Source organism: Mus pahari, chromosome 13, assembly GCF_900095145.1.
Source record: "Mus pahari chromosome 13, PAHARI_EIJ_v1.1, whole genome shotgun sequence".
Classification (NCBI taxonomy): domain Eukaryota; kingdom Metazoa; phylum Chordata; class Mammalia; order Rodentia; family Muridae; genus Mus; species Mus pahari.
The window spans coordinates 23,149,746-23,169,194 of record NC_034602.1 but is presented as its reverse complement, the minus strand read 5'-3'; the positions used below and the strand labels follow the sequence as shown (position 1 = coordinate 23,169,194).

At 44.1% G+C, this 19,449-nt stretch overlaps 1 protein-coding gene across 1 annotated transcript in view; it reads right to left on the bottom strand.

The window, feature by feature from the left end:
• The window catches only part of Nudcd3 (NudC domain containing 3), a 92,083-nt gene extending 76,160 nt beyond the window's left edge, over positions 1-15,923 (bottom strand). The window contains exons 1-2 of the mRNA XM_021210634.2: positions 15,415-15,923; positions 8,801-9,123 (exon numbers count right to left, since the gene is read on the bottom strand). Of these exons, the coding sequence (XP_021066293.1) occupies positions 8,801-9,123; positions 15,415-15,606 (515 nt within the window). The 5' untranslated portion in view covers positions 15,607-15,923. The remainder of the gene's footprint in view (positions 1-8,800; positions 9,124-15,414) is intronic.
• Positions 15,924-19,449: the final 3,526 nt, after the last annotated feature.

Genomic DNA, 19,449 nt, shown 5'->3' with positions numbered 1-19,449 from the left:
GCACAAGCCACTTCTCTGAACTGCAAGCTAGGAGAGCGACAGTCCTACCCCAGGTAATTTTAAGGACTATAAAAACTCACATGTGTGTTAAGGAGAGGATGCCTGGCAACAGAAAGCACCAAGTCAGTGCCAGCCATTTATCAAGCCTGAGTGATCAGAGCACATTTAGGGGATGTGGCAAAGTCAACAGTCACAGATGTGCTGTGTATACACATGTACTGTGTTTTATAGGCAAAGTATATGCACACACGAATAAATTTTACAAAAAACACTATAGACAAATTGTCTCCAGGAAGAACAATTTATTTCTATTACATAGCCATGTAACTTTAAAAATGTAACCCTTAATCCAACTGTGACTTACAAGAAATAGGACAGAGGACATGCTGAACCAGCTCACAGTTAACAATCAGTAAAAGTCACAGTGGCAAGCCCAATGAAAAGCCTGATCTATCTATCTATCTCTCTCTCTCTCTCTCTCTCTCTCTCTCTCTCTCTCTCTCTCTCTCTCTCTCNCCCCCCCCCCCCGTGGAATTAACCCAGGGCCTTGCACACTAACTTCTGGGACAAGGAGTGAAAATTGTCAATTCTGAGCCATTGGTGTTTGTGGGGGGTCATTTATAGTCCGATTCAAACACGCCATGCAACATCCCAGGGAAACAAAGTTGAAATACTTGCTGAAAACACTAACATGAAATATGATGAAGCAGAGCATTTCAAAATAACAGAAGATGGGAGAAGGCCAGACAGTGAGGCTGCCAGGAGTCCTGCACTCTTATGCCCACTGTGACTTCTACTTCATATTCTACCTAACAAAAGCTTTATGAAAAAAACGCAATCTCGCACTCGCGCGCGCTTGCGTGCATGCGTGTGTGTGTGTGTGTGTGTGTGTGTGTGTGTGTGTGTGTGTGTGTGAGAGAGAGAACACATTTTTTTTCAGGTTGTGTGTGTGTGTGTGTGTGTGAGAACACATTTTTTTTCAGGTTACTTCCGTGTGTGTGTGTGTGTGTGTGTGTGTGTGTGTATGTGTGAGAACACATTTTTTTTCAGGTTACTTCCACCTCCACCCCCAGACCCTTCTGATACAGCTTCAATATCAAAAAAACAAAAAACAAAAAAACACAAACTACTGTTTCCTAAAAACAAAGCCTGTTAAGTCTCACTGTGATATTAAAAAAACAAAACAAAAAACAAAAACAAATAAGCTGCCCAATTTTTAAAAAATGAAAAACAAAACAAACAACAGCACCAACATTATACCTGCAATCCTAGTACCAGAAAAGCTGGCCAGGGGGGTTTATGCCAGTGAGGCTAGATAAGAGGTTCCTAGCTCAAGAGTAACTTAGCAAGGGCCGTCTAGAAATGCAAGGCTTCCCAGTGTGATTTAATCAGGCCCTCATATGACTGGTGTCTGAGCTTCCTCTAAAGCAGCAATTTCAAGGGGAGTTTGTCTGCAAGATGAAACAGCAGGAAAGCTCCATAGAGTGCAGAATCTAACCCAGAGTGGCAAGCGAACGCCCCTCTCCACCTAGTGTTCCACTTGCTCTCTAGATTTCTACCTGTTCCCTCTGAGTGCATGCTACCCAGCACCCACCCTTGTCCAAGGACAAGAGTCACTCCAGGTCTGTTACACCCATCAGTGTGCAGAAGAACTCAAAGTACAAAAAAGAATGCTGGAAATTCTCCTTATACTGTTCAACAAAATAGAAAGGCATAATATAAGGCAAAATAGAAAGTTTACAAATATAAATATTTAAATATATGGGTATGTTTACATACATAGGGAAAAGTACAGAAAATATCCCAAAAATTTAGTGAGGATAGTAAGATTTTCCTCTTTTACAACTTATCTGTTTTCCAAATAGTGCATAAGCATAACCCAAAAGAAAAGCAAGTTTCTCTTTTTAGGACAAAGACAGTAATAATAATAGCTAGCCACTGACTGAGTGACACCCTACCAGGAACCATGCTAAGTGGGTCTTCAGCATTCACTGTCTTTAACCCTCATGACAACCTACATGGAGTGATTTCTGACTATGCCACCATGACCTGACCAAGGGACTGCCAATGACGGACACCTGAGAAAGGCCTAAATCACCAAATGGAGAACTATATAAACCTTAAACCAAAGGACCAGATTTCCCAGGTAGTGCGTGCATCCAGACAGCCTCTGACAAAGGCCTTGCTCTGACAGCCTGCCTAAGAAGCATCAATGACACAAACGCCACCAAAGGCATCAGTGCTACAGAATCAATCAACGTTCTCCTGAAATGTCTATGCTGAAGCCCTACTCCTCAAGGTGAGGCTCAACTGTAGCTGGGCTCTCTGGGAGATGATTAGGTCATGATGGCTGAGCAGTCACTAATAAGGCTTAACAGACTTATAAGCAAGGAGCCAAGAAGCTCATCAATATGACAAATCAGAAAGAAAACTGAAATTGACCAGTCACAGTGAACATGGCTATATCATTAGGAGGTAAAAGCAATAAGAACAGCAGGAATTCAAACCATACCAGGCTAAACAGTGAGCTTGAGACCAGTCTGAAGCCAGACCCTGTTTTCAAAGAAAAAGAAAAAGGGAAAAGAGAAAGGGGGTAGGATGGGGATTACAACAATAAAAACCGCTGGTAACAGAGCCTAGTGGAGCACTTATGCAGCATACCCCAGCACTGCACAAGACATGGTATACTGTCAGGAACCTCTTCCAAATGATGCAATTCTCTTCCCAGGAAGTGCCTAGGTCCCTGTAACACCTAGGCACAAAGGACACACTGCCAAAACTATGAAAACATACTAATACTGATGGTTTCCTTTAGTGCCATATTCAAGTAAGCGAAGCAGCTCATACACCATGCAGTTCTGTGAAGCCCTCTCCTCACACTGCCTCACTCTACTTACTGGCACAGGCAGGAGAAATCCACACATCCGCATGGGGGTCACTCATCCAAGGGATAAAAACACACTTGGTCCTCGCACTCAGTAACTATTTCTAGGTGATAACTGATACTCCTTTTGACTGTTTTGTTGTGGGTTTGGGGGTGGGGGCCATCTTGGTTTTGTCTACCCAGTTATGGTTTTTCTCTTTTGTCTTTGTCTTTTCCTCTCGAGCCCAAACCAGCCCGACTCACCATGGCTGGGTGATAATTGATATTCTTATTACGACCTTTTCCCCCTTCCTTCCTTTATAAAGGGCTCTACTCATGATTTATATAAGAAAAACAGAGCTGCTACATGCTGTCAAGAGCCTTTCATCTGCAGTCCCAGACCCAGCCACTTTTCCGATGCCTCAGCACCACCTGCAGGTAGAGAGCCTGAACTGCAGGTGCTCTGATAGCTTGGCTGTGAGTGCTGGGATGAAGCCAAGAGGTGAAGCAGGCGATGTAAAAAGAGCTGATGACTGGCAGGAGACGGTGAAAGCTGTACGTCCCTTCTTTCCACAGTACTAGTCATGCTCACAGGCATTGGTCACTGGCCAACACAGACACTAAGACAAAGTGAACACAGTATCTACTATGGACAGCTCCCAAACCTATCCAAACCTATAAAAATATGATGCACTTTACAGTCTTGCATAACCAGGACATTTTTTTGTACCTAAATAGGTGGAAATTAAGTGGGTGTTTCAAGCACCCTGGTACTTCTCTGCTCCCTTTGTTTCTTCTTTTCCTCGTTCCTCAAGTGGACTTTTACTGTGGTGCCCAGTCTGACTGGTCTTAAACTTGCAAACTTAAGCAATTTTTCCACCACAGCCTCTCCTGTGCCACCACCATGCCAGGCTCAAACTGGGAGACTTCTGACAGCAGGCTGAAAACATCAACAAGACTTAGAGCAACTATGGCCTATTAGTAAGGGAGATAGCAACAGGGTCACAGCAAATATCCCCCTTAATCACCCCAAAAATACTGTCCCTGTAGCCTTGGGTGAACTCTACATCATTACACATAGGTATAAAATGTATGCTGCAGCCAGCCATGATGGTACACACCTGCAATTCCAGTATTGGGAGGGTGGAGGCAAGAGGATCACACAAGGTTAAAAACAGCCTGGGCTACACAGCAAGACCCTGTCTCCAAAGCAAAAGCAAAATAACAAAAATGTTAAAATAATTCTTAAGAAATCTGCCTGCAAAATGACTCAGCTGGGTAGGGCACTTGTCACTAAGCCTGGTGACCTTAGCTCAGTCCCAGCACCTACACGATGCTTATAAGGAAAGAACACACACAAATAAACATAATGTTTTAAAGCTATTACCATAAAGCTTTAAGGCAGAGCACAGGTAACAATGCAGGGCCCGAGGCTAGGAAGGAAGAAGCACCATGCTGCCTGGCTAACACAAACGTCTCTACCATGGCTGTGAGGACTACAAAACTACCTGAGAAAGTCATAACTATATTCCAAAGGAGGGTTCATCGCCCTGTTTGGTAACTTAAGTTCCAAATACACAAAATGATTGCTTCTCGGCATTTTGGCTGTGATGAAGTGTTAAACACAGACAAAATATGAAGTTTAATAACCAGGCACACAGTTGTGCACACCTTTAATCCCAGCAAGGAGAGACAAAGGCAGACAGATCTTTGTAGTTGAGACCAGCCTGGTCTACATAGCAAGTTCCAAGGCAGCCAGGATTACACAGTGAGACTCTGTATCAAAAAACAAACAAAGCCAGAAACAACAAAAACTTTAAAAAAAATAAACAGTATACTATATATACTAATAAACAACTTGTAGAAAAAAATGGATGTGTAAAATATAAATACATTATTGTCTTTCTTTCCCCCAGCACTTATGCCAAATTTTGTTAGGCATGTCAAGGGACTTTACTGAAGAGGTGCATCTGTCAATGCTGTGTAGAATCAGCAGCAAATGATTCTCTAACACAGGCCAACAGAAACAGCAGTCAAACACAGGGGTGCAGGAAGAAAGCAGAATCAAAGCCAGGCATGGTGGCACACACCTGTAATCACAGTGCTTGAGATAGAAAAAGAGTCAGAAGTTCAAGGTCATCCTAGGCCATAAGATCTGACTAAAAAAACCAGAGGAGGAAAAAAAAAAAAAAAAAAAAGAAAAAGAAATCAGTGCTCCAAGCCTCAAGTCCTGGGCAAGTGACTGCAAAGAGTCCTCAAAAGGAGAGGTGCTTGAGTATAGATAGTCACCTTAAGATTCTTCTTCAATTATTCAACTGACAAAATGACAAATCTTCACATCTACCATGGAGAACTAACTGGTGGAAGAACTCTGGGACCCAGCTCCAAGTGGAACAAAGAAAAGAACAGCGTTTGGCATTCCATTTCAGATGCACAGAAACTGCAGCTATAGACTAATGCTTCAACTTGTAATTGATTCGTGGTTCAACTACTGAAAGGTTAGATGTTGCACTTGTAAGCACTGAAAGAAAAGTCAGGATAGTAGAAGTCTAACCTGAACAGCAGATAAAAATGTTGGTTTCGGGGGCTGGTGAGATGGCTCAGTGGGTAAGAGCACCCGACTGCTCTTCCGAAGGTCCGGAGTTCAAATCCCAGCAACCACATGGTGGCTCATAACCATCCGTAACAAGATCTGACACCCACTTCTGGAGTGTCTGAAGACAGCTACAGTGTACTTACATATAATAAATAAATAAATCTTTAAAAAAAAAAAAATGTTGGTTTCGGAATCGCATGCAAATCTTCACTCTATACTTACTGCTACAGTAGCATTCTGACTGGCGCCATAAGCCAGAATGTAGCTCACTGGTTTAAGAATTTAAAGTAGAGTCCCTACAATAAGGTAGCTATTCTAGTCCATTACTCAAATCAAAAACAAATTTCCACCTTTTTTTAAGAAAATATATTTTTTAAAAAGTAAAACAAAATTCTTCATTTGTGTTTTTTAAAAAGGTAAATATAAAAATGAGGAGTTGGCCATTCACTATTGCTGATGCCAAGAAGTGTTTGCTGACAGGAACCTGATACAGCTGTCTCCTGAGAGGCTCTGCCAGATCCTGACCAATACAGACTCGGGTGCTCAATGCCAACCATCGGACTGAGCACAGGGACCCCAATGGAGGAGCTAGGGGAAGAACTGAAGGAGCTGAAGGGGTCTATCAATTGGAGGGGAGGTCCTTGGTCCCATGAAGGCTTGGTGCCCCAGTATAGAGGAATGCTAGGGCAGTGAGGCAGGAGTGGGTAGGTGTGTGGGGGAGCACCCTCATAGAAGCAGGGTAAGGGGGAATGGGAAAGGAGGGTTGCAGAGGGAAAAACGGGAAAGGGGATAATATTTGAAATGTAAATAAATAAAACATCCAATTAAAAAAAAATACTGCTGGGGTGAGCATGCTTTGGATGTTCGTACATAGGATTAAGACATTTTCCAAGGGCTGAAGAGATGGTTAAGAGCACTGAATGCTCTTCCAGAGGTTCTGAGTTCAATTCCCAGCAACCACATGGTGGCTCACAACCATCTGTAATGGGATACGATGCTCTCTTCCAGTGTGTCTGAAGACAGCTACAGTGTACTCATAAAAATAAAATAAATAAATCTTAAAAAAAAAATATTTTATAAAAATACAAAGTATGAACTCTCTTTTTTAAAAAAAAAGAAAAGATGAGGGGCTGGAGGGATGGCTCAGTCATTATAGTAAAGTGCTTGCCTTTAAAATTCAACCTAATCTAGACCACTTTGATCCCACCACTTGGAGGCAGAGACAGGTCTGTGAATTTGAGGCCAGCCTGTTCTACAGAGTGAATTCCATGTCAGCCTATATATATAAAAAATCAGATCCTATATATATAGGAAAGATCTGATTTTTAACCTCTACAACTCAAGTCAAAACAAACCAAAATAGTCAGGTACAATGGAGGTTAATAACCCTAGTCCAGGAGAGGCAGACAAGAGGGACCCTGCAAGGTCACTGTCCACTTATCCTGGCTAACTTGTTGAAGTTCCAGGGTAATGAGACTCTATCAGAATTAAAAAAAAAAAAAAAAAAGCTGGGCGTGGTGGCGCACGCCTTTAATCCCAGCACTTGGGAGGCAGAGGCAGGTAGATTTCTGAGTTCGAGGCCAGCCTGGTCTATAAAAGTTCCAGGACAGCCAGGGCTACATAGAGAAACCCTGTCTTGAAAAACAAAAAACAAAAAACAAAAAACAAAAAAAAAAACCCACAAAGGCCCCTGAGGAACAACATCCAAGGCTGTCTTCTGCACTCATACACACAAGATAACTGAAACACTCCTTACTGCTGGCTCTGTGAGTCACCATTAATAATGCATTGCTTCTCTAGGGTTTTCAAATTTGGCGTTCAACAGTAAGGAATATACTGTTACCCTTACTTAACATTAATTATACCCTGAAACATCTGTACCTGACAAGAGTTAAGAGGAACAGAATAAGCAGCTAACACTGACAAGATTTCTGTGAAGGCTGGTGAGACAGCTTGGTGGTCTGACAACCTGAGTTCAATCTCTGCAGCCCAGATGACAGAAAGTCAGAATGAAGCCTTGTAACTTGTCCTTTGGCCTCCACACATGCACCCTGATACAAGTCCACCCATACACACACTAAAAAAATAAAGAAGGCATGGTTGTGTGTACCTTTAGTCCAAGCACTAGGGAAGCAAAGGCTAGCCTGGTCTACACAGAGAGGTCCAGGACAGCCAAGGCTATGTAGAGACCCTGTTTCACACAGATGGAAGGATGGATGGACAGACAGGTGAATGAATATAACTATGGGGGATGTCTAAGCCAGTCCAAAATCCACATAGGCCACCACCGTAAACTCTCCAAAACTGAGTGCAGATCCCATCCACAGAATCTCTTCTACTTCAGGGAAGTTTAAACTGATTGATCAGGTCCACTCTTGTAGAACAGCCTCTCCTGCTTAAAGTCAACTACTACAGACCCTATGCATAGCTACATAGCAATACTGGACAAGCACCTGAGTCACTAGAAACTATAGCCTTGCCTCCTGGCAGAGAAAAACTGACCCTCACAATATCCACCTTGCAATCTTCAAGATCACTTTAGAAACAGACAGGCAAATCATGTTCCGTTGTACTCCGTTGTACTCCGTTGTACAGGTCTCACTCTGTAGCCTAGGCTGGCCTCAAACTTAAGTGATCTTCCTGACTCTACTTCTAAGTGTTGGGATTAATTATAGGTATATGCACATGGGAAAACTTTTCTCAATACCTGAATTCTACAGCATTGAAAAGAAAACAAAACAAACAAACAAAAAAATCAATTAGACCTAGCCAATTGGTGTTGTGCATCTTTAAATCTTTAATCCAAGCACTCAGGAAGCAGAGGCAGGCGGATCTGAGTTCCGGGCCAGCTGGTCTACAGAGCAAGTTCCAGAATAGTCAGGACTACACAGAGAAACCCTGTCTTGAAAAAATAAATAAATAAATAAATAAAAATACAAACTAAAGAAGACCTCTGAGGTACCAGAATTCCAAGCTGAGTTCCGAAAGGAGGTCTCTGAAGCAGCAGGCTGGAAGGCAGTCTTTGGAAGGCAGTGTTTGCGTGCTGCTTGAGAATAGGAGACTAAGACACAGGCTGGAACAAAGGAATGTGGAGACCATATGGAGACACAGGAAGATGGCTGTCTGCAAGCCACTGATAGAAGCCTTCAACCAACCAACCCAGAGCATACTTTAATCTGGGGTTTCCAGCCTCCGGAACTATTAAGAAATGAAGTTCTGTAGTTAACCACCACCCACCAAAACAGAACTGATCTTTTTTACAAACCACACAAAACAAAAACCACTCATAGGCAAACTTAAGCAGAGCAGAGAGAGGAGGACACTGCAGGAGATGCTCCTACCTGGGGAGCACAGGAGGGTCCTTAGGGCCTTCAGCAACACTGCTAACAGTTCCTGGAGCATCTGCCTCCTCCAAGCCATGGGTCACTTTGTGCTCAGGGCCCTGGGGCCCCGGGGGCTCCTCCTTCTCTACTTCCTGAGGCCCACTCAAGCCTGCAGCAGCATCAATCTCTACCTCCTGCACCGGGACCGGCACCGCTTCCTTCTCAGCCACAGCGGCGGTCATGGCCTTGGACTCTTCCTCCTGTTTTCTCATTTTCTCTTCCAGTTCCTTCTTCCTTCTCTCGTCATCCTGGCGGGCCATGTGATCAAATGTTTTAAAGACCTAAAAATGAGACAAACATCAATGCAACAGTAAGTTCATCTGCACCCTATCAGACCACACCACCACAGAAATATAACAAAATCTTCTAAGTACAAAATTAAATAACAGTAAACCAAAGCAAAATGGAAACACTCTACAACTTCAAAAGCTGGTAGGGCTTATTCTTCCTCAAGGAGGTTCCAAAATGAATAAACTCAAAATAAGTCAAATCTAACAGTAGGTACAAACCCAGAGGATGCAAAACTAGACAGCTTCAGTTGTCATTATATTTTGGGACCAAAGTGGGAAAAGGGGGAGGCTGTAGCAAGACAGAGTTTCTCTGTGTAGCCCTGGCTGTCCTGGAATTTGCTCTGTAGACCAAGCTGACCCCAGCAATCTGCCTGCCTCAGTCTCCCCAGTGCTGAGATTAAAGGCCGACACCACAGTTGTCATTACCTTTGCCAACCTTGCTGGCAACCTGAAGAACACACTCAGGCTGTGGATTCTTGAAGATGCCAGCAATTCAGGTTTAAAAAGTGAAAGATGAAAATCTACAAGATGCACTCAGGCTTACCAGATTCTTGCCATCATTTCCCCAACTGACAGCTGATGTAGGAGTGAGTACTTGACTCCATAAACACCCACTCTGGGCTACAGTGTGTAAGGAATAAAAAACTCTAAAAAGAAAAGGATACAAATTCACTCCTATTACCTGGGATTTCTAACACAGGATTTCCCAAGATTGGGGCCCGACAGTCCTCCTTTGGTATGCAGACACACCGTAACATTTTCTCAGACATCGGCACATTCAGGAAGGTGCTGAGACTATCACTGATGGTCCATACAGCTATAGGGCCGGGGGTGTAGGTCAGCTTGGCTGGTCATGACAGGACAGTGGGTTCTATCTTCAACACTGCACAAGTACAGACTCACTCTGATAGAACTCTATACAGGTGGGGCATGATGGAACCCTGATGCCCTGGCAGACTGTGGTGAGAACATTTCTAGAGAAAGAAATCTACAGAAGAAGAAGGATTGGGTTCTCAACTGATCCTTAATGAAGGTGTGTGTCCACCAGAGCTCCAAGAAGCAGGATCACCAAGAAAGAGCAAGACCCCTACAATAGGCAGAGAAAGTAAAAGGCTGAGGAAGTAAGCTGGCACACGGCTGGAGCACTGAACATTCACTAACATGTCTGAGTACAACTTGGAGGACAAAAGACAGTGCTAGCTATACTGTGTGCTTCTACAGTCTCAAAACTCACAAAAACCCTGTCAAGAGCACCACCAACGTCCTCAAATGAGGAAAATGCAGATTCAGAGAAGTTACACAAGACACAACAAACAGTAAAAGTCAATCTAGCCAAAATAAATGGACAGACGATGGACAGTCAGACAGAATCCTAAAAGACGTAAAACTGGAGACAAAGGCCAGGTATGGTAGCACACACCCTTTTTTTTTTTTTTTTTTTTTTCAAGATTTATTTATAGCCGGGCGTGGTGGCGCACGCCTTTAATCCCAGCCCAAAAACAAAAAAAAAAAAGAAAAAAAAGGATTTATTTATGTATATGAGTATACAGTAGCTATCATCAGACACACCTGGAAAGGGCATCAGATTCCATACAGATGATTGTGAGCCACCATGTGGGTGCTAGGAATTGAACTCAGGACCTCTGAAAGAGCAGTTGGTGCTCTTAACCACTGAGCCATCTCTCCAGCCAAGTAGCACACACCTTTAATCCAGCACCCAGGAGGCAGAAGCTAGCCTGATATAAATAGTGATTGATATATAATGAGTTCTAGCCCAGCCAGGGTACACAGTCAGACCCTGTTTCAGAAAAAAAAAAAAAAAAAAAAGACAGGGCTGGAGAGATGGCTCAGCGGAAAAGAGCACTGACTGCTCTTCTGAAGGTCCTGAGTTCAAATTCCAGCAACCACATGGTGGTTCACAACCATCCGTAATGAGATCTGATGCCCTCTTCTGGTGTGGCTGAAGACAGCTACACTGTGCTTATACTAAGTAAATCTTGGGGCCAGAGCAAGCGGGGCTGGAGCAAGCAAAGGTCCTGTATACTCATATACATAAAATAAATAAGTCTTTTTAAAAGAAGAAGACGACGACGAGATGACAATAACAAAACAAAATGATAATGATGATGATGATGACGACGACGACGACGACAACGAGATGACGAGATGACAACAAAACAAAACACCTACAGACAAGCCCAGAACCATTTCTATTCTGCTGTTAACCTGAAGGTTTGACTCTTCTAGCATCCATGCTAACAGTATCTGAGTCCTCTGTACTCAAAAGCACTCTATCTCTACCACCTCAAATCTTCAACTTAACTACAAGAAGTAAGGCAGTAAAGACTCTCCTGTAACCTCAGGCTGCTCCAAACCAAGGCCTGACAGTCCTCAGCCTTCCAGCCACTCCCCTTCCACCGCCCATCTACACGACCCAGTTCTCAGCCACTCCAGAGCTCTGGCTGCCCTATGTTCATAGGACTCACCCTAGAGCCAGTGTCCTTGTTAGATGTCCATGGCCTTCAATACGCCATCTCAGAAGACAAGAGGAGAACTGACTTATCTAAGATCTTCCAACAAGAGAAGTCAGGAACAGGTGGCTCCTGACTCCCGTAAGGAAGACTTTCACTTAGCGCTGCTTCTCACGCCAACTCCGGGAGTCATCGCCTATACTGACTAAACTACTTCTGTTCTTAACATTTTCTAATAATAATGAACAGAACAAAATCTTCACACGCTTCGCTCGTGCTCTCACACCCAAGAAGGGAAACGGTAAGACAGCCTCTGCCAGCAGCACTGCACTTGTTTGCTTTCTGTGGCTGTTTGTATTAAACTGACATAAAAAAAAAAAAAAAAGCACATACACCAGGCAGTGGTGGTGCACGCCTTTAATTCCGGCACTTGGGAGGCAGAGGCAGGTGGATTTCTGAGTTTGAGGCCAGCCTAGTCTACAGAGTGAGTTCCAGGACAGCCAGGGCTACACAGAGAAACCCTGTCTCGAAAAACCAAAAACAAAACAAAACAAGCACATACACCAGCAGTCTACTCCCCCAAATACCGGCAGGAAGCCCCCAAGCTCCACAGAGACACACCCAAACCATTCCTGCCTGTTCAAAGAGACCCTGGACAGCAATCCCACTGAGAGAGGAAGTCACAGGAAGGAGTCTTAGGATCACTGAACCAAGACCAGAAAGAGCAGCAAATGAGTAGAAAAGATACCAAAACCCTTACCAATACTAAACGTAGCTTACAGGCCTCTTGCAAAGGCTTTCAGAAAAAAAAAAAAAAAAAAAAAAAAAAAGCAGATCCTCGGGGACTTCCTGTGATCTACCTGAGGAAAATATTATCCAAGTGTATACATAGTAAAAAGTCTCTTGGTTGGCTGCATGTGGAGGCACATGCCTTTAATCCCAACACTCAGGAAGCAGAAGCAGCCAGATCTCTTTGAATACGAGGCCAGCCTGATCTACATAGTAGGTTCCAAGCCAGTCAAGGCTACATACTAAGACCTTTTCTCAGAAAAAAAAAAAAAAAAAAAATCCAAAACCCCACAACAACTTATAAGCCTCTGTTTCTCATGGCCCAAATCAGTGTATAGTGGGGACTCAATAAATACTTGTTTGAAAATAGAAACTGAGCCAGGTAGTGGTGGCATATGCCTTTATTTAATGCCGGCGCTCAGGAGACAGACAGGCGGATCTTTGTGAGTTCGAAGCCAGCCTGGACTACAAAGCAAGTTTCAGGATAACCAAAGCTACACAGAGAAACCCTGTCTTCAACCCCCCACCCCCTCAAAAAAAGAAACTGAGAAGATAAAAAGGCTCTTGGTCAAGGCTGATGGTTGAGAACCACCTGGGGATGGGGAAAGAGGAGAACAAACAACTCTTAAACCTGTACTTGGGACTGTACCCTTGGCTGCGGTAGAACCCACTGCCCTTTACGGTGACTGTCCCCCGCTGTCCTCTACACTGGGCTCTTCTTCAGACTTCACAGTCCTCCATCTCCTGCAAGATCCAGTTCCACCATTCCAACAGCTCAGAAAGCAGAACTTGTCTGCGATCTCAAATTCAACTTATCTAAAACTTTCCCACCCACCCCCAAATCCAAGTGACAATACAGTTAATGACCTCACTGTTCCAGTCACCCGGATTTGGAACCTTGGAGTATTTGGTTCGCCCTGTCCCTTCCTCAGCTCCCTACCTCCCACAGCATGGGCACCACACTGTAACCTATCTTAGCCTTTCAGAGGAGGCTGCTTTATAAAGTTGTAAGATAAGTGCATCTATCTTGCCTCTATCAGGTCATCAGACAAACAAGAACCAACCTCTCAAATTGTGTTAAAGCTAAAATAAGATGTTATACAGAAGAAATAAATTCAAATACCAGCCAGCCATTGGGATATACTCTTTCCTCCTCCAAACCTTTCATAACCAAAAAACAAAAGTTCTCACTATAGTATGGAGTGGCTAAATGACAGGGCAGAAAGATTTGGAATTAGAAAACTGAAGTCCTGAGTTGCAGGAAACTGTGAAGTTCTTGTTCTGTCATCTAACCTTGTTGAACTACGTCAGATTCAGGGAACATGAAGATCAGGTGGCAAGACTTCATTATAAAGAAACGTAAGGTTCCATTTCAGCCACCTCTCACACTCTCCAATTACTCAAATGGCACTTGGGCCACTGATAAGGATGAGCTACTCCTGGAACTCATCAGTTTCCATTCGGAAACTGAAACTCAGTAGCAAACCATCCCACTGATGGCCATAGCCTGATGGCCATGATGCTAATAGTTACTGGAACCTTCTAAGCTTTGGCTTCTTCCACTGAGAGGAACTGAGGAAGAGTAACCCCTGATAAGCCCACAGACTGTATTAAGACTTTGGAATTCAAGCCAGGTGGTGGCAATGCCCATCTTTAATCCTAGGCAGATATCTGAGTTTGACACCAGAGTGAGTTCCGGGACTTCAGGGCTACACAGGGAAGACCTGTCTGGGGCTGATGCTGGGGACAACAAACTGCAAAGAAGGTGACATGAAGCACTTTATAAGTACTAATGAGGGCTGGTGAGATGGCTCAGTGGGTAAGAGCTCCCGACTGCTCTTCCGAAGGTCTGGAGTTCAAATCCCGGCAACCACATGGTGGCTCACAACCATCCGTAACAAGATCTGACTCCCTCTTCTGGAGTGTCTGAAGACAGCTACAGTGTACTTACATATAATAAATAAATAAATCTTTAAAAAAAAAAGTACTAATGAATCAGACTCTAACAGCTAAGCTTAACGTGCCCCTCAAAACCTACTTCAAAGTCTCCTACAAAACCGTCTCAATTTCATAACTACCACTTCTATCACTTCTTTCCAAAGAGCTCTACCACACAGAGAACTAGCAGAGCTCTCTATTAGCTTCTGTGCTTTACTCTCTGAATGGTGTCAAAAGTAGACAGGCCATTATTTAAATATCCATACCATCAGAGTCTATGCTGCAGCTGAGAGTGTTAAATATATTCATTAAATGTTTGCTTATTACTAACTCAACAATGTCAACAATCCCAGCGCTGGAGAGACGGGAAGGAGGACCATAAGTTCGAAGCCATCCTGATCTACCTGGCAAGTTCCAAGTCAACCAGGGCTACATAGCAAGATCTTGTGTCGAAACAAAACAGTTTTTTAAAAGTTGTCCAAACAACTTCAGCCAGTCATTAGTAACGCTTCAAAAACAATACATTTAACCTAGGACATATAGATTTTAATCCAAATGTAAATTTCGTAAACATTACAATTGTCCACCAACTTAGTAAGTCACTGGCAAGAGGCCACACCCACCAATCAATACATACCAGTCATTCCTGCCACCTCCGAGCCCGGGAATTCTGAAATCTACTAGTTTCTCCCGCTGTGAAAGTCCTCTTCCTCCTCCAGCCTGCGCGGTTTGAACCCAGCCTAGCAAGCCCCTGTCACCGTCCTGGGGATGCCCACAGGGAGCTGGGAGGCCCTCAAACCCAGGCTGACCGGTTCCAACACCTAAGCATCTCCCGCACAAACCCAGCCTGTTCCCAAAGAAGCGCATTCCTGACAAGGGGATCCGTGGGTCAGAGACCGCCTGGCCATTTCCCCAAAGTCACCTGGTGGCACCCCAGAGAGAATCACAAACCCTGAAGGGTGGGCAACGGAGTGGCGCAGTTCCCAGACGGAGGACGCGAGTCGGGGCACCTCTGGCGCCGGGAGGTGGAACTGGGGTAAGGACCTGGGGGACCCCAACGGCCCGCCGCCCCTCTCCGCCTCACCTGCAGCACCAGGGCCTGTGCGGCCCCGGGCGGGAAGCCCATGCGGTCCGAAGGGTGGCGCAGCAGGCGGTAGAAGTCCGTCTTGCGGTAGAGAAAGCCGAAGAGCACGCGCAGGAAGTCCTGGACATTGCCCACGTGCTGGAGGATGCCCAACAGGGCCTGGTCATAAAGCTCAGCAGCCCCGGGCTCCATGGCTCTGCTGCCCGAGGGACGCGAACACAGTGGGCACCGCCTCACACCGGCTGATTGGCCACTTCCGGCGTGCGCGCCTAACGGCTCCCCCGGAGAGCGAAGACGCGGAACTTCCGGTCCGCGCTTGTTTCTACCGGCGGTAACCGATCGACGTCCTTGCGGCTCTGCTGGATCTCCTCCGCCGCGACACTTTGCCTAAAGGAGATTGGTCGGCGCTCAGTATGGTTCCTACATGCAAGAATGACCATAGTCGCGGTGCGGAGAGCGCTTGCCAACCATGTTTGAAGAGGGCGGAAGCATTGTGGTGACGGCCACTTGACGTAGCCCCTGGAGGCGTCACGTGGTCTGGGAGCCTTTCTTCTTTCTGGATTGAATTCCTGCCTAGGTGTCTGGTGCGCCTTCTTATAATACCACATTTTGTTTGTGAGCGGAGGGGGGGAACGGAAAAGGAATATTGTAGAGTTGTATGGAAGTCCTATTAATAACAGAGCTATGAGTGAAACTCAGGTTGCACCAGATTTCAAGGTGACTTGAAAGGACAACAAAAGTGTGAAAAGCTCAGTGAAGGAAAAAAAGAAGTATGATACTGTAAATATGTGTGCGTGTGTCTGCATGTATAGCATGTGTGTATGCACATGCCGTTAGTAATAAGTGCATATTGACATTTTAAGAAAACGTTTCTGTAAGATTGACGCAGTCGATCTGTGGTTTATACCTTTAATCCTGGCATCCAAATCATGGCCAACCTGGGCTAGAGAGTCAAACCCTGTCTCAGAAGGGGGATGGGGGGAGATGGCAGACTAGGAACATATGCTAGGTCACAAACCACAGACAAATGGCTGAGGTGCCTAATAAAATATCAAAGCAGACTCCGGCCACCAGTCTCTCTCCGTGCCTTCTGGTACAGGATCCTTGTGGCTGGCATACTAACACTGACCTCTATCCTAAACTTCTCCAGTCCAGAGTCTGAGCTAGGCTTTTCCTCTCCCAGCTTCTCTGATTCCTATATAACCCAGCCATTTTGGTTATGAGGTCCTTTTTGCCCTTTTGGTCTCTTGGTCTCCTGGCCTCTTGACTCCAGGTCTCTTCTACCCTCTCCCCTAACCCTTCTCACATGGCCCAGCTCAGTCTACAGCCACTTCCACCCTGAATTCTCCCAGATGCCTCTGCTTCTAGCTGTGCACTCCCTCCTGTCTACAATAGACCTCCTCCACCATACATAGAAGCTGTCATGTCCTCCTTTTTATTTCTTTTCTTCATTCAATGTAGCTAAATTGGTAGAGTGTGTGACTAATGTGTCCTGAGTGTTGTATAACCCATACCTGTAAACCCAGCACTAGGAAGATGGAGACAGAACCAGAAATGTTTATTCATCCACATAGCCAGTTCAAGACCAGCTTGGGCTCTACAAGGAGTTCCTGACCAGAAAAAAATAAAAACAACAAAAAAAGATTTTAATGAATTGCATCTCTACTAGACTAACTAACATCTACAAATTAACTTTTTTTTTAAGACATTGTCTCACTCTGCAGCCTTGGCTGACCTGGAACTGTAAAGACCAAAATTGTCCTCTAATTCACAGAAATATGCCTGTTTCTGCCTGCCAAATGCTAGGAGTAAAAATATATGCCACCACACAGAGCAAAATACTGATTTTATTTTTGTTTTCTTGTAGTACTAGGAGACTCTTTTTGTTGTTTTTTTTATTTTTTTCTGGTCTGAGAATTGCCACACAAACCATACGTACACCAATTTCAGTTAAACAGGAATAGTTTATTGAACACACAGCGCAATACTGGACATCCAGATCCACAAGAAGGAAAAACCTAATTGTGGCACCAGCCAGTCCTCAGGGCAGGCTTTTTATAGGAAAAACCAGGTTCAAAAGTTCAAAGGCAAGCAGTGAAGTGGTACAGCAGTTTTGTCTAACTAGACAAAGTATTATCAGCCAACCTGTAAGCTGAGTGGCCCTGACTGAGGTAAGAAGGGTGGTGGGCAGGTGCTGAGCAAGGGAATTTCAGAACATTGAGATAACAGGGGACAAGTGATTCAGCCATGACTTTTTGGCTTATTAGTAACATTCTTTAGTGTCAGTTATGGATGATTACTTCTGGGAAGCAGAGTCTGAGAACCTGAACTTAATTTCACTTTATGAGCAAAATGGAGACTGAATATAAAATGACTACTGCTATGTTAAAAGGAGCAGGCCTCAACAGGCAACATACTTTTAAAAAGAATATATTTTGTCTCCAAAAAAAAAAAAAAGAATATCTTTGGGCTGGAGAAATGGCTCAGCTGTTAAAGGCTAGGCTCACAACCAAAAATATAAAATGAATATCTTTTTTTGACAATTTAATGCATATATACAATGTATCTTGACCATATGAACCCCAATTCCTACATTCCAAACCCCCAATATGACCCCCTCCTACCTCACTTTTTTTTTTTTTTTTTTTATGTAATTCACTGAATCAATGTTGCTTGCTGTTAACAGACTTTTAAAAAGAAAGAATGTGAATGCTAAAGAAAAGGCTTTCTGGTGAGGAGCACTTGCTCACACGTAGGCTAATGTCAGGAATCACCTTTGCCCACTCTTGTACCATTCATTGAGGAAGGGTCTCTCAGTCAGACACAGAGTTCGCTGCTATGGCTGGTCATGCCAGCCAGCTTTCTCTGCTGATCTGTCTCTGCCTTCTGAGGCTGGAATTAGAGGCAACCACACCCATTGATCATTTACTTGGTTCCTGGGGATCCAAGTTCTAGTCCTCACACTTGCATGGCAAGTGCTTTAACCACTGAGGAATCTTCCCGGCCACTTTGGATAATTCTTTCCTATCTAAAGGGAATCACAGGGAACAGAGCAGAAATCAGCCATAGTGGTACACACCTGGCATGCTAGCATTTGTATGCAGAGACACAAGGATTAGAACTTGGATGCCAACAGTGGCTACATAGAGAGTTTAAGGCCAGCCTGGACCACCCACATGACACCCTCTCTCCAAAACAAACAAACAAAAACGAAAAAAGAGAAAAAGAACAGAGTCTACCTCTGGAATAGGGACATCAAGGAAGGAGAGATGGGGTACAAAATAGAAGGAAAGGCTACTACTGAATGCATTTGCATTAATTACAAACTCAAAAAGTAAATAAAATTAGTGGAATCTGGGAATGGTGGCACACAGGTTTAACCCTAGTATTTAGAAGGCAGAGACAGACTGAGCTCTGTGAGTTCAAGGCCAGCCAGGTCTACACAGCAAGTGGAAGGCCCATTAAGGCTAAATATAGTAGTTATTTGTCTAAAAGAAAAGAAAAAAAGCAGTAATTAAACAAACCAATAAATAATAAAGTTAGTAGTCTGGTGGGGTGACATGCTTAAAGTTCCAGCACTTGGGAGGCTGAGACAGGAAGAGTATCAAGACCAGCCTGGGCTACAAAGTGAGACCCAGTTACCACCAGGAAGGAAGAGGAAAGGAAAAAAAAGAAGGAAGTGCCTGAAAGAACATGAGAAGCTAAAAATAATTTTAGAGTACAGCAAACGTGCTACCATATATTTGCCCAGCATTTGAAAACTGTGATCATACAAAAACCTACAAAGAAATGTCATTGCCTTCCTCATAACTGCAAAAATTAGAAGCATCCAAGAGTCTGCCAAGAGAATAGTTCATGAAAGGAAATACTATTTAGCAATAAGAAGGAATGAGCTATCAAGCAACAATAAAAGGGGAGCTTCTCTTTTTTATTATCAACTGCTCTCTCTCTCTCTCTCTCTCTCTCTCTCTCTCTCTCTCTCTCTCTCTGTGTGTGTGTGTGTGTGTGTGTGTGTGTGTGTGTGTGTGTGTGTGT